We start from the raw sequence: 23235 nt of genomic DNA, 5'->3' as shown, positions 1-23235 counted from the left end.
AATTGATCATCAAAGCCGGAGAAAGATGTGAGATTAGCTCTTTGTGCATATAAATGATAATTTCACTGGAGTACAATCAGAGCTTTTGTTTTCTAAATTAGAAACTCAGAAGAGCTTTTGATATTTGTTCAAGATTTGGAACCTGAACTACATTAAAAGTACAATGCAAGTTTATTCTATTACGACAAGAACCAGATTTCCTAATCAAAGCAAATTGTTTGGCATCGCTCTAAAATGCTGCTATTTAGAAAGACCACTAGAGGTATCTTAATGGCAATAATTTGGTGTGGTAATTATATGAAGGTCAGGTTGTGCTCTGCAAATCACAAACATTAGCAAGAGCAATAATGGCAATACATCTATCCAGTTGCATTATTTTAATTAAACAACAGGGAGCTGTGACACTCTCCCTCAGAAAAGCACTTAAACAGTACTGCTAAACGGTCTGTAGTCATTTAGACAAGATTGATATCCTCTGAATTCAGTATTTCTTCAGATCCTCCCCTTCGCTGTGGTGGTTCAAGCAATAATGTATGAAATATATATTAGAAGTTTCCCTGTCCTTTGCAAACAGGAAATCAGTGCATATGCCCTATTTCTAGTAGTGTCATTTGTTTTGAATACACAAAAAAAGATTTCGTTATGACAGCACAAAAGAAATGATTATTGGGGTGGAGAAAAAGAAACAAAAAAGCCTTAAGCAAACTCACCAAACTGTGGCCATTTATGATTAAGGCATAATCCCCTGTTACGGTTTCTTCTACAACTGAGTCCAACTCCAGCGGCTGCTTTTTTTCAAAAACTACATGGCCATTGGAAAAACTTCTGTTTTGTCCAAACAAATTTTCCTTTGCTTTCCTTAAAGGAGAGGGGAGGAAGGCAAATCATAACAAAGTATACAGAGCATACCTATTAACTCTAAGGAGAGACTGGCCTAGAGGTAAATTCATTTCTTCACTATTCAGACAGACTGCTGCATGAGATACAGTTTCAGTAAGCTAGCTGGATAATTCTTTGCGATGGGGATACCATAGCAAATTTGCAAATTCCAGGAAGTAGGAGGGTAAACATAAGGAAAACAGAATCATTTCGAACGTTTTAAATTACCTAAAAGCTAAACCATCATCTTGAGCTGGGCTTGAACTAGGGGCTCTTGATAAATTTGATACATAAGGTTACCTGAGCTTCATGGACTTAAGAACCACTGATCTGGCACCTGGTGTTGTTAAACAATGGAAAGGGAAAGACTAAAGACAATTGATGAAATCTTCTAGGAATTCCAGGGAATTCTGTATATAAAATAAATTAATCAACTTGTAGAACAATGTAACATGATCCAACTTAAAACGGCAGTCTTCTGAGAAGCACATCTTTTAGAAATTTGACAATAAAAACAAATAAAGGCATTTACTGAATTGGCATAGTCATTATAACATAATGGAATATTTTAAGTGAAAATTGTACTCATCAGCCGAAACAATAGAATAAATCTTCTGGGAAAGACACTACAGACACCAAAGTGTAGAGGGTAGTTCCAAATGGAAACTCCCTCCAGTGTCCTAGATCTAATCAGCACTAGAATAACCCTGCCCACAACTCAACCATCTCTGCTGCTTAAGAGGAAGACTGTACTGTGACTTAACACCGTTAGAAGTGGCATTTTATTCTTCTCTTCCAAATGGAAAGACAATGCCTTTAAAGGAAGGAAAATTTCCTCTCCGAACCCCTTGGATGACAGGCCCTGAAGTAACATAGGGCAAGCTGACATGACTGCTAGAACTTTCGATCACAACCAGGGAACTACACAGTCGGCACTCCGGAAGTTGAGTGCCAAAGCCAGCCACCAACACTTTAGGCCACAACTAGCATATACGAAACAAGTGCCCAGGAGAGAATTCGGAGTGAGAGACAGGCCAGAAAATGGATGTTTTGTCTTAAAAGCAAAATGAAATGGTTCCCCAAAGACTCATCTTATGTAGAAAGCATTTATTTAAATGGTTTTTTGCTGTGGCTCCTCTGAAAGAAGAGAAGGTTCACATGACAAAAACAGTCATTTTAGCCCTCAGCTTCCTAATTATTTGAAATTGTAACACTAATTTGTTTACAAGTTTTTTTAAAAAAAAACATCTTCTGGCTCAACATCTCCTTCTGCTGTCCAGGACCAAAACCACATCCTGCATTTAAGGAACCCAGAGAACCCAAAGGTTACATGCCCTTGGCGCCAGGGATGATATTATACGTTTTAGCAATCAGTTTGCAGAATCAAATAAAAAGATTTATAAAGTCAGAGTGCTATGTGTGAAGTTTAGGGAGTTAAGGAAGGGGGTGAGAGGGAGAACAGACATGAAAAATCATTGTTTTAAGTGGGAGATACAGGGCTTTTGCATCAGATAATCATGTCAGGGAATCCTCCTCACACTCATGAAAATTTACAGTCCATATAATGAAGAAAGCAAGAGAGACAAGTTCCTCCAAAATGAACATTTCTCTGACAGTGTTGCAGAGCTCATAAATTAGGTCCTCAGAAAGCACCAAAGGGCAAACATCTCCTGAAGTCTCCTTTTCAGTAAAGTTCTCACTTGCTGTATAAATGACTCAAACTCTGTTTTCCCCCAGAGAATGAAAGCATTCCAAAGAAGGGTGAAGTTCATGAAAGTATTGGCTGAAATTCTATTTACTTAGGATTTTTTTCCCCTAAACTGTCTTCCTAACATCTCACATGAACCCTTTTCCGGGCAGAAAAGGGACAGTGTTTCGGGCTCTGCTTAAATCCCCACCGCACTCCCTCCAAACAGGCCAGCCCTTTGCCCATGCTCTATAGCTGTCATTTCTTTTTCTTCCTGGAACTTAGCTCTTCAAATACCAGCTGGTCCTCGCCAAACAATTTATTAGGAGGGAAAAAGCGACACATAACTCCCTTCGTGGAATATGAATTATACATTTTTGCAGGCATGATACACAACGCTTTACTACAGAATACAAGTAACAAATGCTAAAACAGAAGAGTGCCTGATTTTTCCAAGCTCTGTAATGAGGGGCAGTCTGTGACAATGTTGGCATGCAGAAAGGTATTATCGGTTGAGGCGACTTTGGCATTCACAGCCCCATGCCACCACAAACACAGCAAAGCACAGTTAGGCCCACATTAGCTTACATGCAATCTATGAAGAAAAGAGATGGTAGGAGAAAGAGTCATTTTGTCAGTCTTAAGGCGCTCTATATTCAAACCTTAAAACGACCTGTTAGAAAATAGATTGAAACCATGACGTCATGTTTAGACAAATACAATTTTGACTTTGATATGAGCATTGGGCTTGAAACCTGGAGATCTGGCTTCAGGCCCAAGGTCTGCCTCTGATATCTCATATGCCCACAGTTGAGCTATCTGACCTCTAGCCACTTGATTAGTCAGTTACAGACCCAGGCGAGAACCCAGGTCTTCAAATTCCTAGTGCTCTGTCTACTGCACCAAAAGGTTTACACATAGTTAGCCACAGGCTGCCTCTAGGTTGGGAAAAAGGCATAGCACTAGAGCACCAGTTAGGGTAAAAGAGTACCCTGCCAACAGTAGAGAAAGGGAGAAAGTACATGAAATTTTGATGTCAAGCCCAAGTTTCATCCCTTATTAACTGTGTGACCTATAAGATACTCAACCCCTGAAGCGGTATCTTTATTAGAATCTAGGGGAATGATACCAGTGAATCACACTGGTTGATACCATTATGAAAACTCAGGCAGCTGTACCAGGCTGTACTGGAAGGTCTCCAATATTACTGAGTACTCTAAAATTTTACAATTTATGATAGAAACTAAACTTACTAAAACATTTTGCCGGGGTGACTAGAAATTGAGAATTAGGAACAAGGTGCATTTTGTTTGGCCTGCATAACGTCTAAAAAGAATCCGTATGAATTTATGGACAATGTGTTGTTCGCCTTCACCAAAGCCCCAAACATTCCATAATGCCTTGTACAGCCCAGGTCACACAACTAATATTTCCTGCCTGGCCCTGGAGCCATTTGCATTTATGAACCCTGCTCATTCAAACAATAACTTTCCATCAAGTAGGTGTGCAAAAAATGCAATATGTATTTTGTTGATTAGAGAGGAAATGTCAGTTCCTAGGTATATCACTAGGATACTACTCAGAAGCAGTAGAGCCACTTCATGGTTTAATTAATTTTCCTAACAATAAAACATGTGCTCAATGCAACAAAAATGAAACATGTAATGTGTTTGCTTGTCAGCCCAAGCAAAATTACATCCTCAGTCTGCTTTTCTTTGGGCAGAAGACATATGTATTGAAGAAATGTAATCAATGCAGTAATCTTTCGAGAAAGCATAACAGGGTTTAATTGTAGATTTCTGGGCATGCCCTGAATACTAAGGCAGCTATGGCAGCAAAGTTAACCTAGGACTCAATGTGTCTAAAACATTTTCATGACATTAAATTTGAAACAAGCTGTATGCATGCATGATATGCATGAAAATTACATATCAATGTTTATGAAATAATTGAGACATATTTGACAGGTTTAAATATGAGCATTTAGCTCATTTCCTCCCAATAGTTACTATCACTTAGATCCTCTTCTTCTGATACTTCTTTTTAATGTTTTTGCATGAAAAAGCAAAACTCAAACCCACTGAACTCAAAGGTGTAACACAAGAAAATTGAGTGGTGTAAATTTATGATTTCAATATTTCATTCCCCAAAACCATGGGTTTAGATATAAGTAGCCAGGATTAGGATTATAGAGAGCAGCACCTCCAGTAATAACTTTTCTTGGATGCTCTTTTTTCCCCATAACATAAAGCAACTGTATACTATAAATGTATTGATTCTTCTCATACAGAATTTTCTATCATTCATTGCCTCCCTGTTGTAGAGTCTCAGAATGGGGTAATCTCCAAATCTGAATTGAAATAAACATTATTTGCCAGCAAGTTAAACAAGGTGGCCTCAAGAGTCCTGAAATAATTAGTCTAGATGGAAAATCTTTACTTTTTTCCCTCCTCACTAAAAAAAATGGAGATAATCTTTTGGCTTTTTTCCTAATTGTAAAAGTATTATATGGACACTATTACAACTTCAGATAACACAAAGAGCCATAAAGAAGAAAGCAAACATGATCCATAATTGTATCACCAAGAGAGAACAACTGTATGTGTATGTTCTCGAGAACTTGATGTGGAGGTAGGTAGATAGATATGGATATAGATGTATAGTGTTTTATACGTATACATACATACATACATATATACTTTTTTGAAAAAATGGATCATGTTATGCATGAAATTTCATAAACTCATTTTTCACTTAAATACATCGTGGACATCTTCCAATGTCAAAAAACACATAATCACTTTTAAGACTGGATAGTTTCTCACTCCATCTATATATCATAGTACTTAACAAAATCCCTGTGGCTGGGTATTTGAGCAATTTCTAATTTTCTATTATCATAATTGATGCCACAATATGTATGTATGTATACAAACACACACACGTACACACACACATACATTTGTCCATTTATTTTTCTTAAGGACAATTCCTAGAAGTAAGAATCTTTGGGTCAAAACTGAGCACATATATAATTTTGAAATATATTGCTAGTTCACCATCTAGAAAGTTTCTACCAACTTACACTCCCAACAACAGTATATAGGAATTCATATTTCTCCACATTCCTTCCATGTAATGAAAGTTATGTCACCTACTTAGTCAACCATATGTGGCTGGATAAAATCTTGAGAAATTAACTTCGGTTCCCCACCCCTTGCAATTACCAGGGCCACCACAGGTGACCCTCTCTGTTTACTCAGAAACACACCTTGCCTCGGGGGATCTGACAGGGCCAAATACAGAGAAAACAAAAGAGTCAAGATTTTGTTTTCTGAGTACCGAAATGGACTCCTGAAACTCATAGCAGCATTGTCATCCTGAATTCCAGCAATCTGGAATTCCACTAATTGGGCTTTTTGAGAGGGAAGAGAAAAGTTTCTTCAAGTGTCGAAAAACTAATCCTTAAAGGAATCAGGGCATAAACTGTTGCCCTAAGCAACAGACTAGAAAAAAATGACTCCTTTTCTCCATTTCCCATCCAGCCTAGAGGAGAGGGACTTTGAAGAGGAGGTTAGATGCTCGTGAATCACTAAAAGAAGCCTGGGTGCTGATCCACACCCTGGACTGGGAGTGGATAATGGAATTCTCAGATAAGTTTTCGGGAATCTGAGTATGGACGCATTGCCACTGAAGCATGGTGACGTGGAGGGTCGTAGAAGAAAGGGATTTCAGGAAGAGAGGTAACCATGTGAGAGCACGTCTCAGACACAGAGAGGTAAGGAAGAGCCCCTAAACTTCCATGTTTCCTCAGGAGGATGCGGAAGTCAGCCAACAGGGACAGTCAGCAACCCAGAGACCAGAGACCAGACAGGGACACAGAAATGGGAAGTGCCAGAGGCCACAGGATAGACGCTGAGGATCAGTGACAGGTAAGGCAATTGCACATCCTAGACGTGAACTAAATTTACCCAAAGTGCCTAACTTAACTGTTCTGTCACCAGGCAGAAAAGGGGTTCAAGTTCAGTTTTAGAAAATTTAATGAGTTTCTCTTCTTGCACAGCTCAGTGTATTCCAGGCTGTGAAGTCAGACAAGCCAGAAATGACAGAGCCTCCTTCTACATCTCTTCACATCAAGTCGAATTCCAAGTCCTATCCATTCTACCTCCGAAACAGCTATCAATTTCATTCCACTTTTTCCTTGCCCGTTCTTACCACCTCGCTGCCTTAGTTCAACCCTCACCATCCCTAAACTTGAGTATTGTATTCCAACAGCTTCCTCATCCATCTCCCCATCCCATTCATTTTCTGTCAAACATACTCCATCTATCCTGCCACTACAGTGTTATTTCTAAAGTGCAAAATTGGATTTGTCTCTTTTCTGCCTAGAAGTCCTCTCCATCCATCCAGTACCTTCAGGATAAAGTATATTCACTTTGGCTTATCACTCAATCTATCACCACTTCATCTCTGAAAAATTATCCCCGCCCATAACTCTGTAGGACACTCCAGCTACAACTTGACAGGTTGCTCCTGGAATATAACATATCTTTCACGTCTGTATGCCTTTGTGTGTGCTGTTCCATCAACCTGCAATATTGTTATTCAGTGTAATCAACAGAGGAAGAGGATCCATAAAATTTGCAATGGGAGTCAGCATGTTGTTTTCAGTATCTTAAGAAGGTTAATGAAAAGTGTAGAATTTTCTATGATAAGAACATAGAGACTCCCTAAGTTTTTAAAGTTTTATTTTCCTTTCAGCTACCTTACATCAACCTGGTATAAAAAACCGCTATATCACACTGGTTAGAAGCTGTGACTGAAGAGTATGTGTGTCTTTGCCAAATAAAAATTAGGAAATCTAATTAACTGTGACTGATATAATTTTATTATTATTATTTATATAATTTTAATAATAGACTCCATAGGGTCTATTGGGGAAATATTTTTAAAAATTAGTCCTTTTTGGTGGAAAGATTGAGAACAATGGCTGAAGAAAGAGGGCGAGAGGAAGGGAGGGAGTGGAGAGAGAGGAGGGAAGGCAAGAAGGATGCTCATTGAATGGCCATAAAGCTTTATGTTCTTACATTAATCCCCCAAATAAAATAATTTATAAGGTAGGTATTTGTATGTTTTCCCATTTTACAAATGAGGAAACCAAATAAAGAGTGGTTGAATAGCATCTCAAAAGTCACTTAGCCAGCCAGGAGCACGAAGACAAGATTCCAACTTGGCTCCAGTTAACACAGAGCCTGTACTCTTCCTCTTACACCTGCTCTCTCTCCCTGAAATCCATTCTGCTCTAGTTGCTAACCTGGTGTCTGACCTCAAGTGAAGCAGCCATGTGCCTCAACGACTGCACTTTTTATATTAGCTATTTAAAGAGAGTAAGAATATACCTAAGGTGTGTTTAGAGAGACACGTGACAAGTGAGTGGGTGCACAGGCTCTGGGGCCACGCTGCCTAGATTCAACCCCAGCTGAACCACTGACTGGCTGTGAAACTTTGGGCACATTACTTACCCTATGTGTGTCTCAACTTCCTAATCTGTAAAACAAGGATAATGATAACACCTTCCACTGGGTTGCTTTGAGAATGAAACAAGAGAATACATGCCTACTGCTTACCATAGGGTCCCAGGCACTATCTCAAAGCATTTAGCAATAGGCTCGTTAGAATCTTGATCTGTTTACATCTATCCTCCTTCAGCAAGAGTTAAATTCCCCCCAAAACAAAAAGTCATTTAAAGAAAAAGATTTTCTTGAGGTAAAAATTTTAATTACTATTAATTATTAAATAAATTGTTAATATTTTCCCACTAGACTCTATGGACTCTCTTGTTAAACTTATAGAAATAATAGTAATAAAATTATGTCAGTAATCATGAGATTTCCCAACTCACATGCAGTCTCAAGTCATAGCTTCTAACCAGCATGATACAGCCATTTTCTATAGTGAGTAAGGCAATGTAAAACAGTTGGGAGATTTCATCTGTATCAAGTTATCAAGTGGGGTGCTGACAGTCAAGGCTTCCTTTCTTTTCAAAGTTCAGGAACAAAAGTTAAACGATGGAGGCACGTGAAGGAAGCCCATCGTGCCCCACTGCTGTGCTGAGATGGCTGTGTTAGCCTCTCGAGACTGTAGCAAAAGCGGCAAAGCAGTTGGCCTCTAAGCCATTTGGCCAGACCCAGAGTGGGCTGAGTTTAGAGAAGCTCCTACCAGCGCCAGCAAGCAAAAATTGTTATTAAGACAGCACTTTTTGAAGTTCTGGGGAAATAACTAGGCAGACTTTTAAAATGTTCTTCTTCAAAGGGGATTTTCCTCTTTCTCAACTATCAGATTTTCCTTTCCCCTCCCCCTCCCTCTGGTCCTTTCCTCCTTCCTCTAGCACTTACCTGAGTTCTTCTCTGACCTCCACAGCTGTGTTCCCTGCTATGATGAACACATCATTCATGTCATCAGTCAGCATGTTGCAGGCATAGCCAATATTGATGGCAGTTTCTGATACATAATAAAGCCGACTTCAGTTAGAACATTACTTAATAACATAAGTACCTCTTCATAAAAGTTTTGAGGCCCTTGCTCTATTTCCTTATAGCCTACAGGCCTCCTTAACTTCAAAGAGAGCATGATCGGTGACGAAATACAAGAAGCCCAGGGAGAAATTCAAAGATTTGTTAAATCCTTGGAGAAATAGCAACATCTGTGAATCTTCAGCATTCTCATCTAGTTTTTTAAAAAACTTTTTGATTCCCAAAATGAGTACTCATGAAAATATCCCAAGATCTTGTGATTAGTAAAATGTATACATTTAAAAAATTTTACCAGAAGTCTCAAATACTGCCTTTAGAGAGCTGAAATACTAAACTTAGCTATTATTCAATCTGATATAATAGACAAATTGAAAAAAAATCTCACAAAATGTTCAGTTGAACAGCAAAAATGATCTTACAAAATTTTTTAGTTCTTCCACATGCAACATTGCCACGTTTCCATTAAGTGAATAGAAATTTGGAATTTGGCTATCACCTCAAAAAAAAACCAGGACTGCTGCTACTAGATAACTAGAGTATTACATGATATTGACTAGACCTTCCTCTAATTCTGTAGAAATGGAGCCTAGGATAGTTAAGTACCCCCTTTCATCTGCAATATAATCATCTGATTCTAATTTTACCGAGTCGTTAGACTTCAGCGAATTCTATAGAATCATTAGGTTTGTCCTAAGTCAAGGAAGACAATTGATAAAACCTCACAATTAGAAACCACAGAAATGAAAGCTAAACAGTAAACTTGTGGATATTCATAACTAGTTGAACAGCTGTACCCACTGATCAACATCAAACTCTAGGAAGTCTAACAACACAACACAGAGCTCGACTCTCTATGGTTTATTTTTTGTAATCAGTGATTTGAGTAAACATATAGAGAACTGATTTATCATATCTGCAAATACTCCAATGTTCTAAAAAAGTTAGATAGAATCTTAAAAATGTGTGTGCCACTTAACTGAATATTTCTGGTCCACTGATGGCCCAGCAGAAAATCATTTTTGTTTTAACCACTGCTAGCAATAGATCCAAAATGTATTGATCCCCTTTTCTTTCTTAGGAAACACAGTATTCTGAACATAATGACTCTTTCTCTGATGACTTGGCATATTGTCATGCCTGAAAGTGGGTCAGCTCTCCTTGTACAACTGCATGGGCAGTCCTGGAATTCAGCCAGGTTGCACTGGTACAGCTGTGGTAGTTGTTAAAATACCAAAATATTTCCATACCAGCTGATAAACAGCTGCTTCCTTGAGCCTCTCCAAAGCCTACCCCTCCTCTAAGATTCCCAAACCTTCCTACCATGAAGAAACTAAAGAAGTAATGCTGAGGTCTCCAATGTCCTGCTTCAGAGCTGTGCCACTCCCTCTCCTAACCAGGAGCAGTGCACATACAAACCAATAGTTCAACATTTTTAATACCATTGTTGCCTACGGGTATAACTATTATTTTTAAGAGGCAATTGAGCTGAAACTCAACTGGCCGCAGGGTATACTATAGAAGATATTTTGTTAGTTTGATAGTAAATTCTAGCAATATATGAGTTTTCCTTTTTGTATTTCAACTCTTTCCTCTGCGGAGGACCGGGCAAATGTCTCCTTAATTAAGCTTTCTGGTTAATTAAAATTTTACCACAGAAATTACTGCCCCCTTGTCAAAACATCATCATCTATTTTCAAATTACCTTGTTTGTCTCCTGTTAGGACCCAGATCTTAATATTGGCTAGTGATAAGCTTGTAACCGTTTCAATAACACCCTCTTGTAACTTATCTTCTACAGCAGTTGCACCTAGTAGCTTCATTAAAAAAGAATACCTCACGTTAATGCATGCAAAAAATACCCATAACATCCATAGCTTTCAATCACAGAGTTTAGAGGTCAGGGGACATGAATTGAAGATGGAGCATATGATGCACTGATACAACAAGCATCCTATTATGTACAGAGGTGGGCTGGGAAGGACCCTAGAAGGAGGTTCCCTAATCAAGGCAACTGATGGGCATTCCAATTAGTGCAGAGATCCCGGGAGTTAGAATTTACATGAGGGATCCGATATGCTCAGATAACATATTAGGATAATATGATAATATGGACTTCTAAGGACTTAAGTATCCCCCAGTTATATTGACATGGAAGGGTATAAAGGAGAGCCCTCATCTCAGAGTCAGGATCACAAAAAACCTAGAGCCATTCTCTTCAATTAACAAACCATCAGATGCCATAAACTAGAAAGTGAAGGTTCTGGTGCAACATGTCATCCAAAGATGAGCAAGGTGCGCTCCCTAATGCCTCACAATAGCTAAGCATCCTGGCCACTAGGGCCTCAGGGAAGAGTGGTTTCTAGAATATATCACACTCTGGACAGTACAGATATCATCAGAATCTCATGGGTCTAGGATGGTTTACAGCTACAGCCCCACGCTTCATGGCAAGTTTCCCTGCTCTAAAAAGGTGGGTTATAAAGCATGGAGGAAAAAAAAAAACAACACACATAACATCAAACAAAACATGACACACCAGAGGCTGACAAAGAATAGGGAGTCTACTACCTTCTACTCTTGGGGGACTTCCAATTGCATAAGCTACTGTTAATAGAAATAATCCTCTGGCCACATATGGCAAGCTCAAAGTCAACATATAAAGCATGATTCATTGTTTGAAAGAGTAACATCTGCTGTGTGCAAGATGATTTAGCCAATGGATTATTCCCATGCTAGATCTCTAAACACATATTATCCCTTCTGTAAACACAAACCATCATGCTTCTAAACTCATACCATCAAATCCCTTTCGATTTCTTCATACAGCCCTGCTATCCGTTCATCCCTCTCATCTACGGCAGCGTTTGCATCTTCAAGCATCTTGTGCCACTCTTTGAAGTACTTGTCATCCAGATCTCTGTATGCGATGGCCAAGGTTCGAAGGCCTTCTCCTGCAAATTCCTGCCAGAGCAGACGGAGACTTACGAACCATCCCAAAACAATAATCACAGCAATAAAACAGCAACGACAATAATAGGTAAGAAGTTTTGCACTCAAATTCATTTTATCTCAAGAGCACTACTTAGTCATCCTGACCTCCAACTTTCTAATCCTCTTGGAAAGGGGAGTTGATATTTTTATTTTGTGTTTTTTTGGGTTGAAACATTCAAGGGACCTAGCATTCCCCCTTAAGACTGCTGAAATGCCCTCTGAAGGGTCCTAGTTGAGAGGTGATCAATGGTGCCCATGACTTGAGATAAGCATTTGAAGCAACATATTCGTTTTTAACCTATCCCCTGCCTGAAGGAAGCACTACTGGCAATGTGAGGGACCCAGCCTGTTTCAAGGCCTATGGCCCTCAGCTTTTAGGGGAGAACAAAGGACCCTCAGAGGAGCTATAGCTCTCAAATCAAAGGTAGGAGGCTCTCTCAAGGGGCTGCAGCATGACATCTCACCAAAATCTTCTCACCTTCCTCCTAATAATACAGCCACATCTAAAATTAACTCTGTCCTACTTGTGTTTATGTTTGAAATTTTCCATAATAAAATACATTTATTCAATAATAGATGAATAGATGTCAGGTGATAGAAATTTAAGGATATAAATTAAAGTTATAATAATAACTCTAGGGGAAAAGTGAGAGAGAAAGGCAGAAAAGTTTAATATAAATGTTCGCTTCTGGGAAGTAGTACTAGAAATGGAGGCTGACTTTTACTTTTCATCCTAGAACTTCTGTAAATCTTTTTTTGCTATACTAAAGCATACTTTTATAATAAAACTGTTTGAAACTTTAAAGAGACAGTCAAGTCCAGTTAGTTTTTAAAAAAATCATTATTTTTCTAGAAACTATTTTCTGTGGAGTTAGTACTTAATAATAGGTCAAATTTATCAGAGGATCATACTCTTCATTTGGTGTCTCAGGAAGCCAACAATCTTAAATTAAACCTCTAGTGCTTTATGCTTCTAACATGAAAATAAATAAATAAAAATAGGAGGCTGGTAGTTGCTAAGTGTTTCACACAGCTGCAATAGCTAGAAACATATGTTGAATGCTTGGGGAAATGCTAAAAACCTCCCACTTTGCCTAGGCCTCCGGTGGTCATTTTATGGGCTTCCACACTGTAAGCGTTTTCATAACCATTTCTGCTCCTTTGGGCATTGCCACAGAGCATGTCTTCTCTGTTGTGTTGTGGCTTATGAGACAGACACAGGTTTGCAATCAAGCATATATTAAACCATGACACACCCTAATTAGGTAAATGGAAAGAAAAGTCAGTGCATACTGCAGTGATGTGGTTTAGCCCAGAGAGACCATGAGAAAAATTATCCAAATTTATCTCGTAGGCAGTTGGTAGCACTTTGGATATTACAATCACATTGTACAAGCCCTCCTCCAAGACCACCACTGGGTCCCCTACTGATCTGAAAATCTAGTTACTGCCTTTTATAAGGATCTTTTGTCCTTTTAATTTGCACAAACACTTCTTTGACTCTAACTTTTTTTTAACATCTTTATTGGAGTATAATTGCTTTACAATGGTGTGTTAGTTTCTGCTGTATAACAAAGTGAATCAGCTATATGTATACATATATCCCCATATCTCCTCCCTCTTGTGTCTCCCTTGCAACCCCACTGGGCATTACAGTGCCTTTCTCTTTGTTCTGCACAGCAGTGAATCAACTCTAACATGACACTACAAAAGGGGACAGATGATTTAAGTTATTTAATTAGTGCATGAAACACAAGTTGAATTCTAAATGAACATTTGAACAAGGTCGTTTCCTATCATTAAACAATTCAAAAATCAATAATTAAATATAAATTTAAAACTGCAGAATTTAGAAGTCAAAATGAATAAAGTGAATGAAGTGAAAGCAAGTCAAATTGATACTACCTGGAAAATAAATCTTTTGCCTAGAAATATAAAAAGATCAAATTTGGCTTCCCATACTTTAGCATGAAAATCCAGGGCCTTGGTGTTTGAGCAATGGCAAAATCAAATACTTATGATTCCAATGTTGTTTCCATAAAAAAAAAAAAAAATTTAAAAAGACCATGCTAGCCTTCTGGAAAAGATTAAAAGAAAATCAAGAATGCTCTATTGGAAAGACAAAAACAATAGCTATGTTTGTAACCAATATTACCAAACCATCATTATTTAAAGTCAGCCAGAGTTTTTTTGTTTGTTTGTTTGTTTAAAGGTTCAGGGAATGTTTTATATTAAATATACGGCTTGGCAAAGAAAATGAATCCTCAATAGTTGTTTTCTTTCTTTTTTTGGAAGTTTAAAAAAAAATTTATCTTTTTTTAACATCTTTATTGGAGTATAATTGCTTTACAAAGTTGTGTTAGCTTCTGCTGTATAACAAAGTGAATCAGCTATACATATGCATATATCCCCATATCCCCTCCCTCTGCATCTCCCTCCCACCCTCCCTATCCCACTCCTCAATAGTTTTTTAAAGGAGAGAAACCAAGGAGGAAATAAGAGCTTTGAGCAATTGCCCTTACATTTCATATTGGGTTAAACAGAACCTCAAACAGATAGAGAGAGCCTTGAATCTCAGGTTTAAATCAGATAATGTTCATATTGATTCATAGACCCTTACTCTTTTGCAAAAAAAAAAAAAAAAAAAAAGGTGTGCCAAAGACCATCCCTGCTCCCTTTACAAAGCTTTTGGAAAGAAACTATGCATAGTCTTAGGATATATGCGTTTGGTAACTTCAACCTAGGGAACACTAGTGACTCATCATGATTTATGACCTGAATAAAAGAACCCTTAGAGGAGAAAGTTGGCTACAGAGATTATTTCCCCCTCACCATATAAACACGACCCTGAACTATTCCCTGGAGGTAACCATAAGAGATTCCATTATTACCAGATGCATCAGAACCCAAGGGAAAGCAACCCTCCTGTTCCTCTTCCCTAAACCAGTCCAGTCACCCAGGTGAAACAGTCCCCAGCTGTAGGGAAGTTAGAGCAGGTTACCCTTGGGGTCTTGAGTCTTCTGGCCGGAGTTCAGGAGCCCACACTCAGTGGCTACTTCTCAGCTGCTGTGTTTTAATCCACCTGCGGTGAGACCGACCAGACTCTCAGCAGGGTAGGGGGTAAGTCCACGTGCCAGCTTCTAAACATTCACTGGCACAGTTTCCTGTGGAACCGTTCTTCACATGCTTTCTATTTCAGAAGTCAGATCATTTAACTGATATTTTAAAAATAAGACCTAACCATAGGAAGCAGCCAAAGGGCCACCGTGCTAACCTTATGACAGAGGCACTTACACTGAGATGGTCTGACGTCAAGGTCAGGAGGTCTTCGTTGGATGGATGAAGTCTTTCAAACAGAATAGTGTCTGCTCCTTTGGAATAAAGCTTTATCTGTCCTTCTGGGTTTCGAACTGAAAGAAAAGTTGGGAAAGTAGATTATATTCGGTGAAATGCATCAAGACTTGACTGTCCCTGGGCTCTAGCCAGGCAAGTTGGAAATGGGCATGTTTTAGCCACTAGTAAAGTATGCAGTGTCTTTGGTTAAAAGGTCATTACCCAAGTCACTTGGCTTTACTCCTGTTTTATTAACTTAGAAATATTCTATCTACAGGAAAAAGTGTTTTCATTCTGATGTGTACAACCTTGTTATCTTCCTTGACTACTATTTCTGAAGGGCTGATACATTTAAATTAAGCCTTTTTTATTGAGCAGAACTGAGAGCTTTTTTTTGCCTGTCTCCTAATGTGAAATTCAAGACTGACTGTAGGAATCAGCTATCAGTGTCATGCCAAATGATCTCCATATGGAACTCTAGACATTCAAAGCCATGGTTTATCCATTAGTTCGCAGTCCTTGCTGACATATTTCTTCACCCCCTTTACTCCTTGGAAAAGCCCTTTCATTCTTGGGTCACAATCCTGGCTACAAGCACACTTCACAGAGGGCTTTCAAAATTAAAGTTTCTATCTTCTTCCCACAGGAAGTCTGTATTAGTAGGGCTGTGTTTTTAACCTGCCCCCCAGGTTTGGGAATGACAGCCTTGACTAGGCTCCAATCCCTCATCTCCAATCCTTGTGCCCACCCCTGGCTGTTGCACATACTGCTGTCAGACGAATCTTTCTTTAAGCTAATCTTTCCTTAAGCCTACCTTTGCAGGCTTGGTTTTACAGCTTGGCAGACACCAGACACCTAATTATTTATTGAATGAATGAATGACATAGTAATGTATTTCTCCCCTACTATTTCTGAAGGGCTGATACAATCTAGGACAACTGCCTGTGTCACAACTTCATGGTCTGAACACTGACCCTCACAAGCTTCATTGAGTCAAAGATTATTACATGCTTTCCACTCAATTATACCTTTTCTCTAAAAATAGAATGCCTCAAAACAGATGAACATAAATATTGACTACTATTAGTTTAAGAGGATACAAAGTTTAGAGCTTGATTTAAAAGAATATAAATACCATAGTACAATAAATTACTTTTCCCTCTAATCTTTTCTTTAATTGAAGTATAGTTGACATACAACATTATGTGTTACAGGTGTACAAAACAGTGATTCACAATTTTTAAAGGATACACTCCATTTATAGTTATTATACAATATTGGCTATATCCCTGTGCTGTACAATATATGCTTGTAGCTTATTTTATACATAATAGTTTGTGTCTCTTAATCCCCACCCTTAAATTTCCCCTCCCCCCTTTCCTCTCCCCACTGGTAACCACTAGTTTATTCTCTATATCTGTGAGTCTGCTTCTTTTTTGTTATATTCACTAGTTTGTTGTATTTTTAAGATTCCACATATGAGTGATATCATATAGTATTTGTTTTTCTCTGTCTGGCTTATTTCACTTAGCATAATGCCTTCTAAGTGCATCCATGTGGCTGCAAATGGCAAAATTTAATTCTTTTTTTATGGCTGAGCAGTATTCCATTGTATATACCACAAGATATATACCACATCTTCTTTATCCATTCATTTGTTGAGGGACACTTAGGTTGCTTCCTCTAATCTTTTTTTTGTAACATCTTTACTAGAGTATAATTGCTTTACAATGGTGTGTTAGTTTCTGCTTTATAACAAAGTGAATCAGCTATACATATACATATATCCCCATATCCCCTCCCTCTCGCGTCTCCCTCCCACGCTCCCTATCCCACCCCTCTAGGTGGTCACAAAGCACCGAGCTGATCTCCCTGTGCTATGCGGCTGCTTCCTACTAGCTATCTATTTTACATTTGGTAGTGTATATATGTCCATGCCACTCTCTCACTTCTTCCCAGCTTACCCTTCCCACTCCCAGTGTCCTCAAGTCCATAGTTCATTCTCTACGTCTGTGTCTTTATTCCTGTCCTGCCCCTAGGTTCTTCAGAACCATTTTTTCATTTTTAGATTCCATATATATATGTGTTAGCATATGGTATTTGTTTTTCTCTTTCTGACTTACTTCACTCTGTATAACAGACTCTAAGTCCATCTACCTCACTACAAATAACTCAATTTTGGGTTTTTTTATGGCTGAGTAATATTCCATTGTATATATGTGCCACATCTTCTTTATCCATTCATCTGTCGATGGACACTTAGGTTGCTTGCATGTCCTGGCTATCGTAAATAGTGCTACAGTGAACATTGTAGTACATGACTCTTTGAATTAAGATTTTCTCACTTCCTCTAATCTTTAATGACCCTTAGTCAACACTTAATCTAATCCAATTTCCTCCTAGCTTGAATAGATGTAATGCACCCTGGAAAATGTTTTTTATTGGGATTTGTCTAGGGCTTGTGTTCTCTTCTAAGACCCGTGGTCAACTTTTATAATTTCCAGAACATTTAATCCTAGGAAAGTCTGTCTCTTTCTTTTCTTATACAGCAATCCAATTTAATAAATTCCCCCGTATTTTCTCCCTCCCATTACCAGAGCTATAAAGGCAAAGTGTATATATCCCACATTTGCCAGTATGACTTCTCTATGACTGTTTATTTCTTATAGTCCAAGGTAGGATATCGGTTCTCAAACTTTTCAGTCTCAGAACCCCTTTACACTCTTAAAACTTCATGAGGACTCCATATAGGTTCTATCTATCAATATTTACCTCATTAGAAATTCAAACTGATAAATTTTATTGTATCAATAGTCTTAAGACATTAATTATAATATTACCAAGAGTAATTATTATAGTAACAATAAACCTATTATATATTTACATATATAACAATTCTATGAAAAATAACTATATTTTCCAAAACAACAACACTTAGTTCGGGGAGGGGCATTGTTTCATATGGTTACAGATATCTTTATTTTATTTATTTTTTTTTTGGCCATGCCACATGGCATGTGGGATCTTAGTTCCCAGACCAGGGATTGAACCCACACCCCCTGCTTTAGAAGTGTGGAGTCTTAACCACTGGACCACCAGGTAAGTCCCTTACAGATCTCTTTAATGTCTGGCTTAAGAGAAGACAGTTGGATTCTCATATCTGCTTTTGCATTCAATCTGTTGTATTATCACATGTCATGTGGCTTTTGTAAACCTCCACAATATATTCATGAGGAAAAAAATTGAAAGACAAATAATATTAGTATTATTATGAAAATATTTTTGTCCTTGTGCAGCCTCTGAAAAACTATCAAGTTTTCCTAGGGTTCGCCAGACCACTCATTGAGAACCACTGGTCTAGGGAAATCACAGACCAATCTTGATTTGTGCAAATCCCTCACCATCTCTTTGTCTCAGTTTCTACTTGTGAAAAGGAGATGTTTAAACAACCTAACTTCTAAGGTCTTTCTAGATCTACAATTTTCTGATTTAATAAAGATTTTCCATATCTGCTGCCTTCTCTTAACCCAGCATTAGCCCCTTTAAATTTTGAGTTCATGTAAACCCAATTTCATGGAATCCTGTTTAATTTTACTCATTAAACATTTCCTTTGGCAGCTCAGCAAGTTTTATATCCCTTTTCATTCAAGGCTTATAGTCACTTCTGCTAGGAAATTACCCAGGACTGACTTTTCCTCCCATCCTTCACACTCTCATTGGGCAGTCACATTCTTTTTATGGCTTCAGTTTTCATCGACCGGATGATTGCTCTCAAATGTGTATCTCCTGCCTAAATCCATTTCCAGTGCTCCCTTCCTGTACATCCAACTACCAACTGGACATCTCCTCTTAGATGTGCCCAAGCACATCAAACTCAAACTGGACACATTATCTATCACCAATGACTAGTTACTCCTCCTATGTCTTCAGTCCTAATAACCAGCTTCAGGACTTCCCTGGTGGTCCAGTGGTTAAGACTCCACCTTCCAATACAGAGGGTGCGAGTTTGATCCCTGGTCAGGGAGCTAAGATCCCACATGCCTCATGGCCATAAAAAAAACTAAAACATAAAACAGAAGTAACATTGAAACAATTTCAATAAAGACTTTAAAAATAGTGCACATTAAAAAAAAGAAGTCTTAAAAAAAAATAATAATCAGCTTCAGCATTCACTTAGTCTCCCAAATCAGGTATCTGGCCATCACTCAAAGGTCCTCCCCCTTCACCACCCATACATCCAATCAAAGCCAAGAACTTCTCTCTGACCCCTTCTCTCTTGCCTAGATTATCACATTAACCTAAATGGTTTTACTCGTTCCCTCCAAACTCTTCTGCAATACAGCCAGAGTCATCTTCACACTACTGCTTAGAATCCCGCAATAGCTTTCTTCTGCCCTTAGATCAAGTTTGGACTCTTAAACGTGTCATAAACAGGGATCATCAGGCCCCTTTTTAGCCTATTTCCTATCCTGCTTCACCATTTTCTCCTGGATGCAACCACAAAATACATTTTTCAATTTCACATTCTCCTTTAGCTTCAAGTTCCTGGAACACGGTAGGTACTTAATAAATATTTGCTTGATTGAGTTGAATTATAATTATGCAAAATTCGTTGAAAGCAGCAGATATGCCTTTGTGATACAAAGGAAAGAAAAAAGTCAGAAATGGTTCCAGGTTCATGCTGTAAGGGTATATATAATAGCAACACTCTGAAGGGTGATGCATAATTCCACTCTGTTATATCTTAGTTGGGTGGCTGTTCATACATCCACATAGAGAAATGCCTGTCACATGTCAGTGTGATTTGTACTTTGATAATCCTTCAACGGTTTAGAGTTAAGAAACCTTTATCTAAAGATCTTGTAAGGGCTTTACAAGGAGCTATTGTAATCTATTCTTTAATAATTATCTGCCACTTGCCCCTATTAATAACTATCTTTGAATTTTATCTCTGTATTTTTATTTACATAATTAGTAGTATTAATCCTTCCAAAACTACATACTGAGATTTACATGCTTATCAATAGAGTATATTCTATACCTTCTGACAAAATTCTTTATAGAAATCTATTTTTATTTAGATACCTCTGGATTAAATCAGGGTTGTTGCCCCAGAATGAAAGTACCACTGGTCCTTAAACTACACATTCATGATTCAATGAATGACTGTCAAAAAAAGGAAACCTCGAAGAAGGAGGAGAAGACCTAAGAGGGGGAGGAGGAGAAAGAGCTGCAGCAGCAACAAATGTCTGAGCCTTCAGACTGGGATGTTGCCCAACCAAGCCCCGTGAGGATCATAAGGCTAACATTGTTTTTCACCTTGTTATCAAACAGAGACTTGTCTACCCTCGTGCAGTCTCTCTTTCAAATTCCTCCTGATTAAAAAACAAACAGAAATGAAATAAAGCCCGAAGCCTCCATGCATTCATGTGGTGGAACATTACCTTTCTTCATATGGGATCCATTAAGGCAAACATCCGATATTTGTGGTTAGGCTGTGATTTCCCCATAGCCTGTAATGGTGACCAACACTGGGGAAAAGCTGAAAGTTTCCCTGTGTAGCAATCTTAGGTTTCGTCAACACCCTCAGAGCAAAGAGAAACCAGTTCTGGGCCAACCCAACATCAATAACACTTCCCCTGAAGCTGTAAATAGAAGATAGTTCCTGCTGATACAACATTAAGCCAACACCCAGAGCAGCATGTGTGCTCATCAGTAACGCTGATAGTGACTGCCTACAGCCTGTTGTCAAAAAAAAATAAAAATAAACATCCTCAGATGATGTTTGGTTCCTGCTGAGAGCAATCTCCCAGAGCTAGTTTCTAGTAGTTAGAGACCAAAAGCCCTGCTATTACATATACACACATGTTTTTCAGAGTAAAAATTGATTTAATATGATGATCAGGATATTCATAAGTTACATGAGTATGAGTTTTCCAAGAAGAGGAGAGGAGAAAAGGAGAGGTCTAGGCGTACACGCAAATGGTGTGAAAGTGCACAATGCATGCCAGGAATGGTGAGGTCTACTGAGGCTGGAGCACATAGTTTCAGGAAGTGGAAGAAAAGCAGCTTGAGGTCAGATTGCAAACAATCTTGAATGTCCTGCTAAGGACATCCTTTAAGTTCTAGGAAACCAGCAAGATTTTTTAAGCTGGTGATGGCAAAATCAGGCCAATGTTTTAAAAAGAATACCCTGGTGTCAGCATAGAGGATTCTTTTAAGGGGAAACAGGTTTAAAGATATTGCAATAATGTAAGCAAGCAGTGATGAGAGGCTTAACTAAAGCAGTGGCACTGGGAATTAAGTGAAAAGGACAGTAGGCTTTTATGATAAAAACAGGTTTTTGAGGCTATTTTTAGAAAGATTACTCTGTTGCCTTGAGGAGGAGAGACTTAGAAACAGGATGACTACTGAGGATCCTATAGACAAGGCAAGAGATGCTGAAGCCTGCAGGAAGAGAGTAGCAGAGTATCTCAGGGGAAAATAATGAGTAGTATTTGAGGATCTCCTAGTCCAGGGCAATGGTCCCCAGACTGGTTCTCTGCCCAGCAGCATCTGCATCAGCAATACCTGGGAGCCTGTTAGACATGCAAACTTTTAGGCCTCACCCCAGGCCTACTGAATCAGAAACTCTAGGGCCTAGGCCCAGCAATTTGCATTTTAACAAGCCATCCTGGTGGTTCTGATGGGAGCTGAAGTTTCAGAATCACTAGCCTAGGGGCACAACGGAGAAGGAAGTATCAAAAGCAAGTGAGCTACAATAGGGATTAAGAGGCTAGATGTTGGAGAAAGATGTTCAAATATTTAAAACCTGGGTTCAGATATTTCCTCTGCATCTTACTGGACTTGTAACAAGTTGTGTGACAATCTCGGGCAGGATACTTCAAATCTTTGAGCCTTAATTGCCTCATCTCCCGATTGGGGGTAATACACTATCGCAAGAATTTAATAAAATAATTCATTGTAAAGTGTTCAGTGCACTCACACGGGCATATGGCAAAAGGTAGTTAACAATTTTAATAAGAACTACATAAACAGCAATAGTTGTGAGAAAGAAAGTTCTATATTAGACATACAAAATTTGAGGTAACTGTAGTACAACCCAGTGGCAGAATCCAGGAGAAGGCTGAAAGAGTGTGTGGGGACCTCAGAGAGAGATTGAAACTGAAGAACAATATGGGAAGGACACAGAATATAGGCAATAGCTACCACCATGTGAGTGGTCAAGATTATCCAAGGAGAGCACAGGAAGTGAGAACAGAAAAGGACACCAACACTGAAGAGTGGGACAAAGAATAGTCAGCTGGACCTCAGAGAGAGACTGAAACTGAAGAACAATATGGGAAGGACACAGAATATAGGCAATAGCTACCACCATGTGAGTCAAGATTATCCAAGGAGAGCACAGGAAGTGAGAAGAGAAAAGGACACCAACACTGAAGAGTGGGACAAAGAATAGTCAGCTTGAAAAGGAGCTTGAGAACAAAAACACAGGAGAAGAGGAGAACCAGGAGCCAGCGAGCTCCCAGAGGCCAAAAGAGGAGTGTCAAGAGAAGTAGGTCAACAGTCCCAAATATCACCAAGTTTAAAAAGATAGGGCTTCCCTGGTGGCGCAAGGCTTCCCTGGTGGCGCAGTGGTTGAGAGTCCGCCTGCCGATGCAGGGGACACAGGTTCATACCCCAGTCCGGGAAGATCCCACACGCTGCGGAGCGGCTGGGCCCATGAGCCATGGCCACTGAGCCTGCGTGTCCGGAGCCTGTGCTCCACAACAGGAGAGGCCACAGCAGTGAGAGGCCTGCGTACCGCAAAAA

The 23235-nt window shown here is 38.9% G+C and overlaps 1 protein-coding gene across 13 annotated transcripts in view; it reads right to left on the bottom strand.

Annotated features, from left to right (window-relative positions):
* Positions 1-23235, bottom strand: part of ATP8B4 (ATPase phospholipid transporting 8B4 (putative)) — a 287386-nt gene that overhangs the window by 47108 nt on the left and 217043 nt on the right. For all 13 annotated transcript variants that reach the window (XM_024761880.1, XM_024761893.1, XM_024761884.1 and 10 more), the window contains 5 exons: positions 15385-15500; positions 11896-12060; positions 10802-10913; positions 8962-9067; positions 711-858 (listed from right to left, as the gene is read on the bottom strand). In XM_024761880.1, coding sequence (XP_024617648.1) covers positions 711-858; positions 8962-9067; positions 10802-10913; positions 11896-12060; positions 15385-15500 — 647 coding nt within the window. The remainder of the gene's footprint in view (positions 1-710; positions 859-8961; positions 9068-10801; positions 10914-11895; positions 12061-15384; positions 15501-23235) is intronic.

This window comes from Neophocaena asiaeorientalis, unplaced genomic scaffold (genome assembly GCF_003031525.2).
Source record: "Neophocaena asiaeorientalis asiaeorientalis breed wild unplaced genomic scaffold, Neophocaena_asiaeorientalis_V1.1 scaffold111, whole genome shotgun sequence".
NCBI classification, from domain to species: domain Eukaryota; kingdom Metazoa; phylum Chordata; class Mammalia; order Artiodactyla; family Phocoenidae; genus Neophocaena; species Neophocaena asiaeorientalis.
Note: the sequence above shows the minus strand (reverse complement) of the source record. Positions and strands in the feature narration are given on the sequence as shown.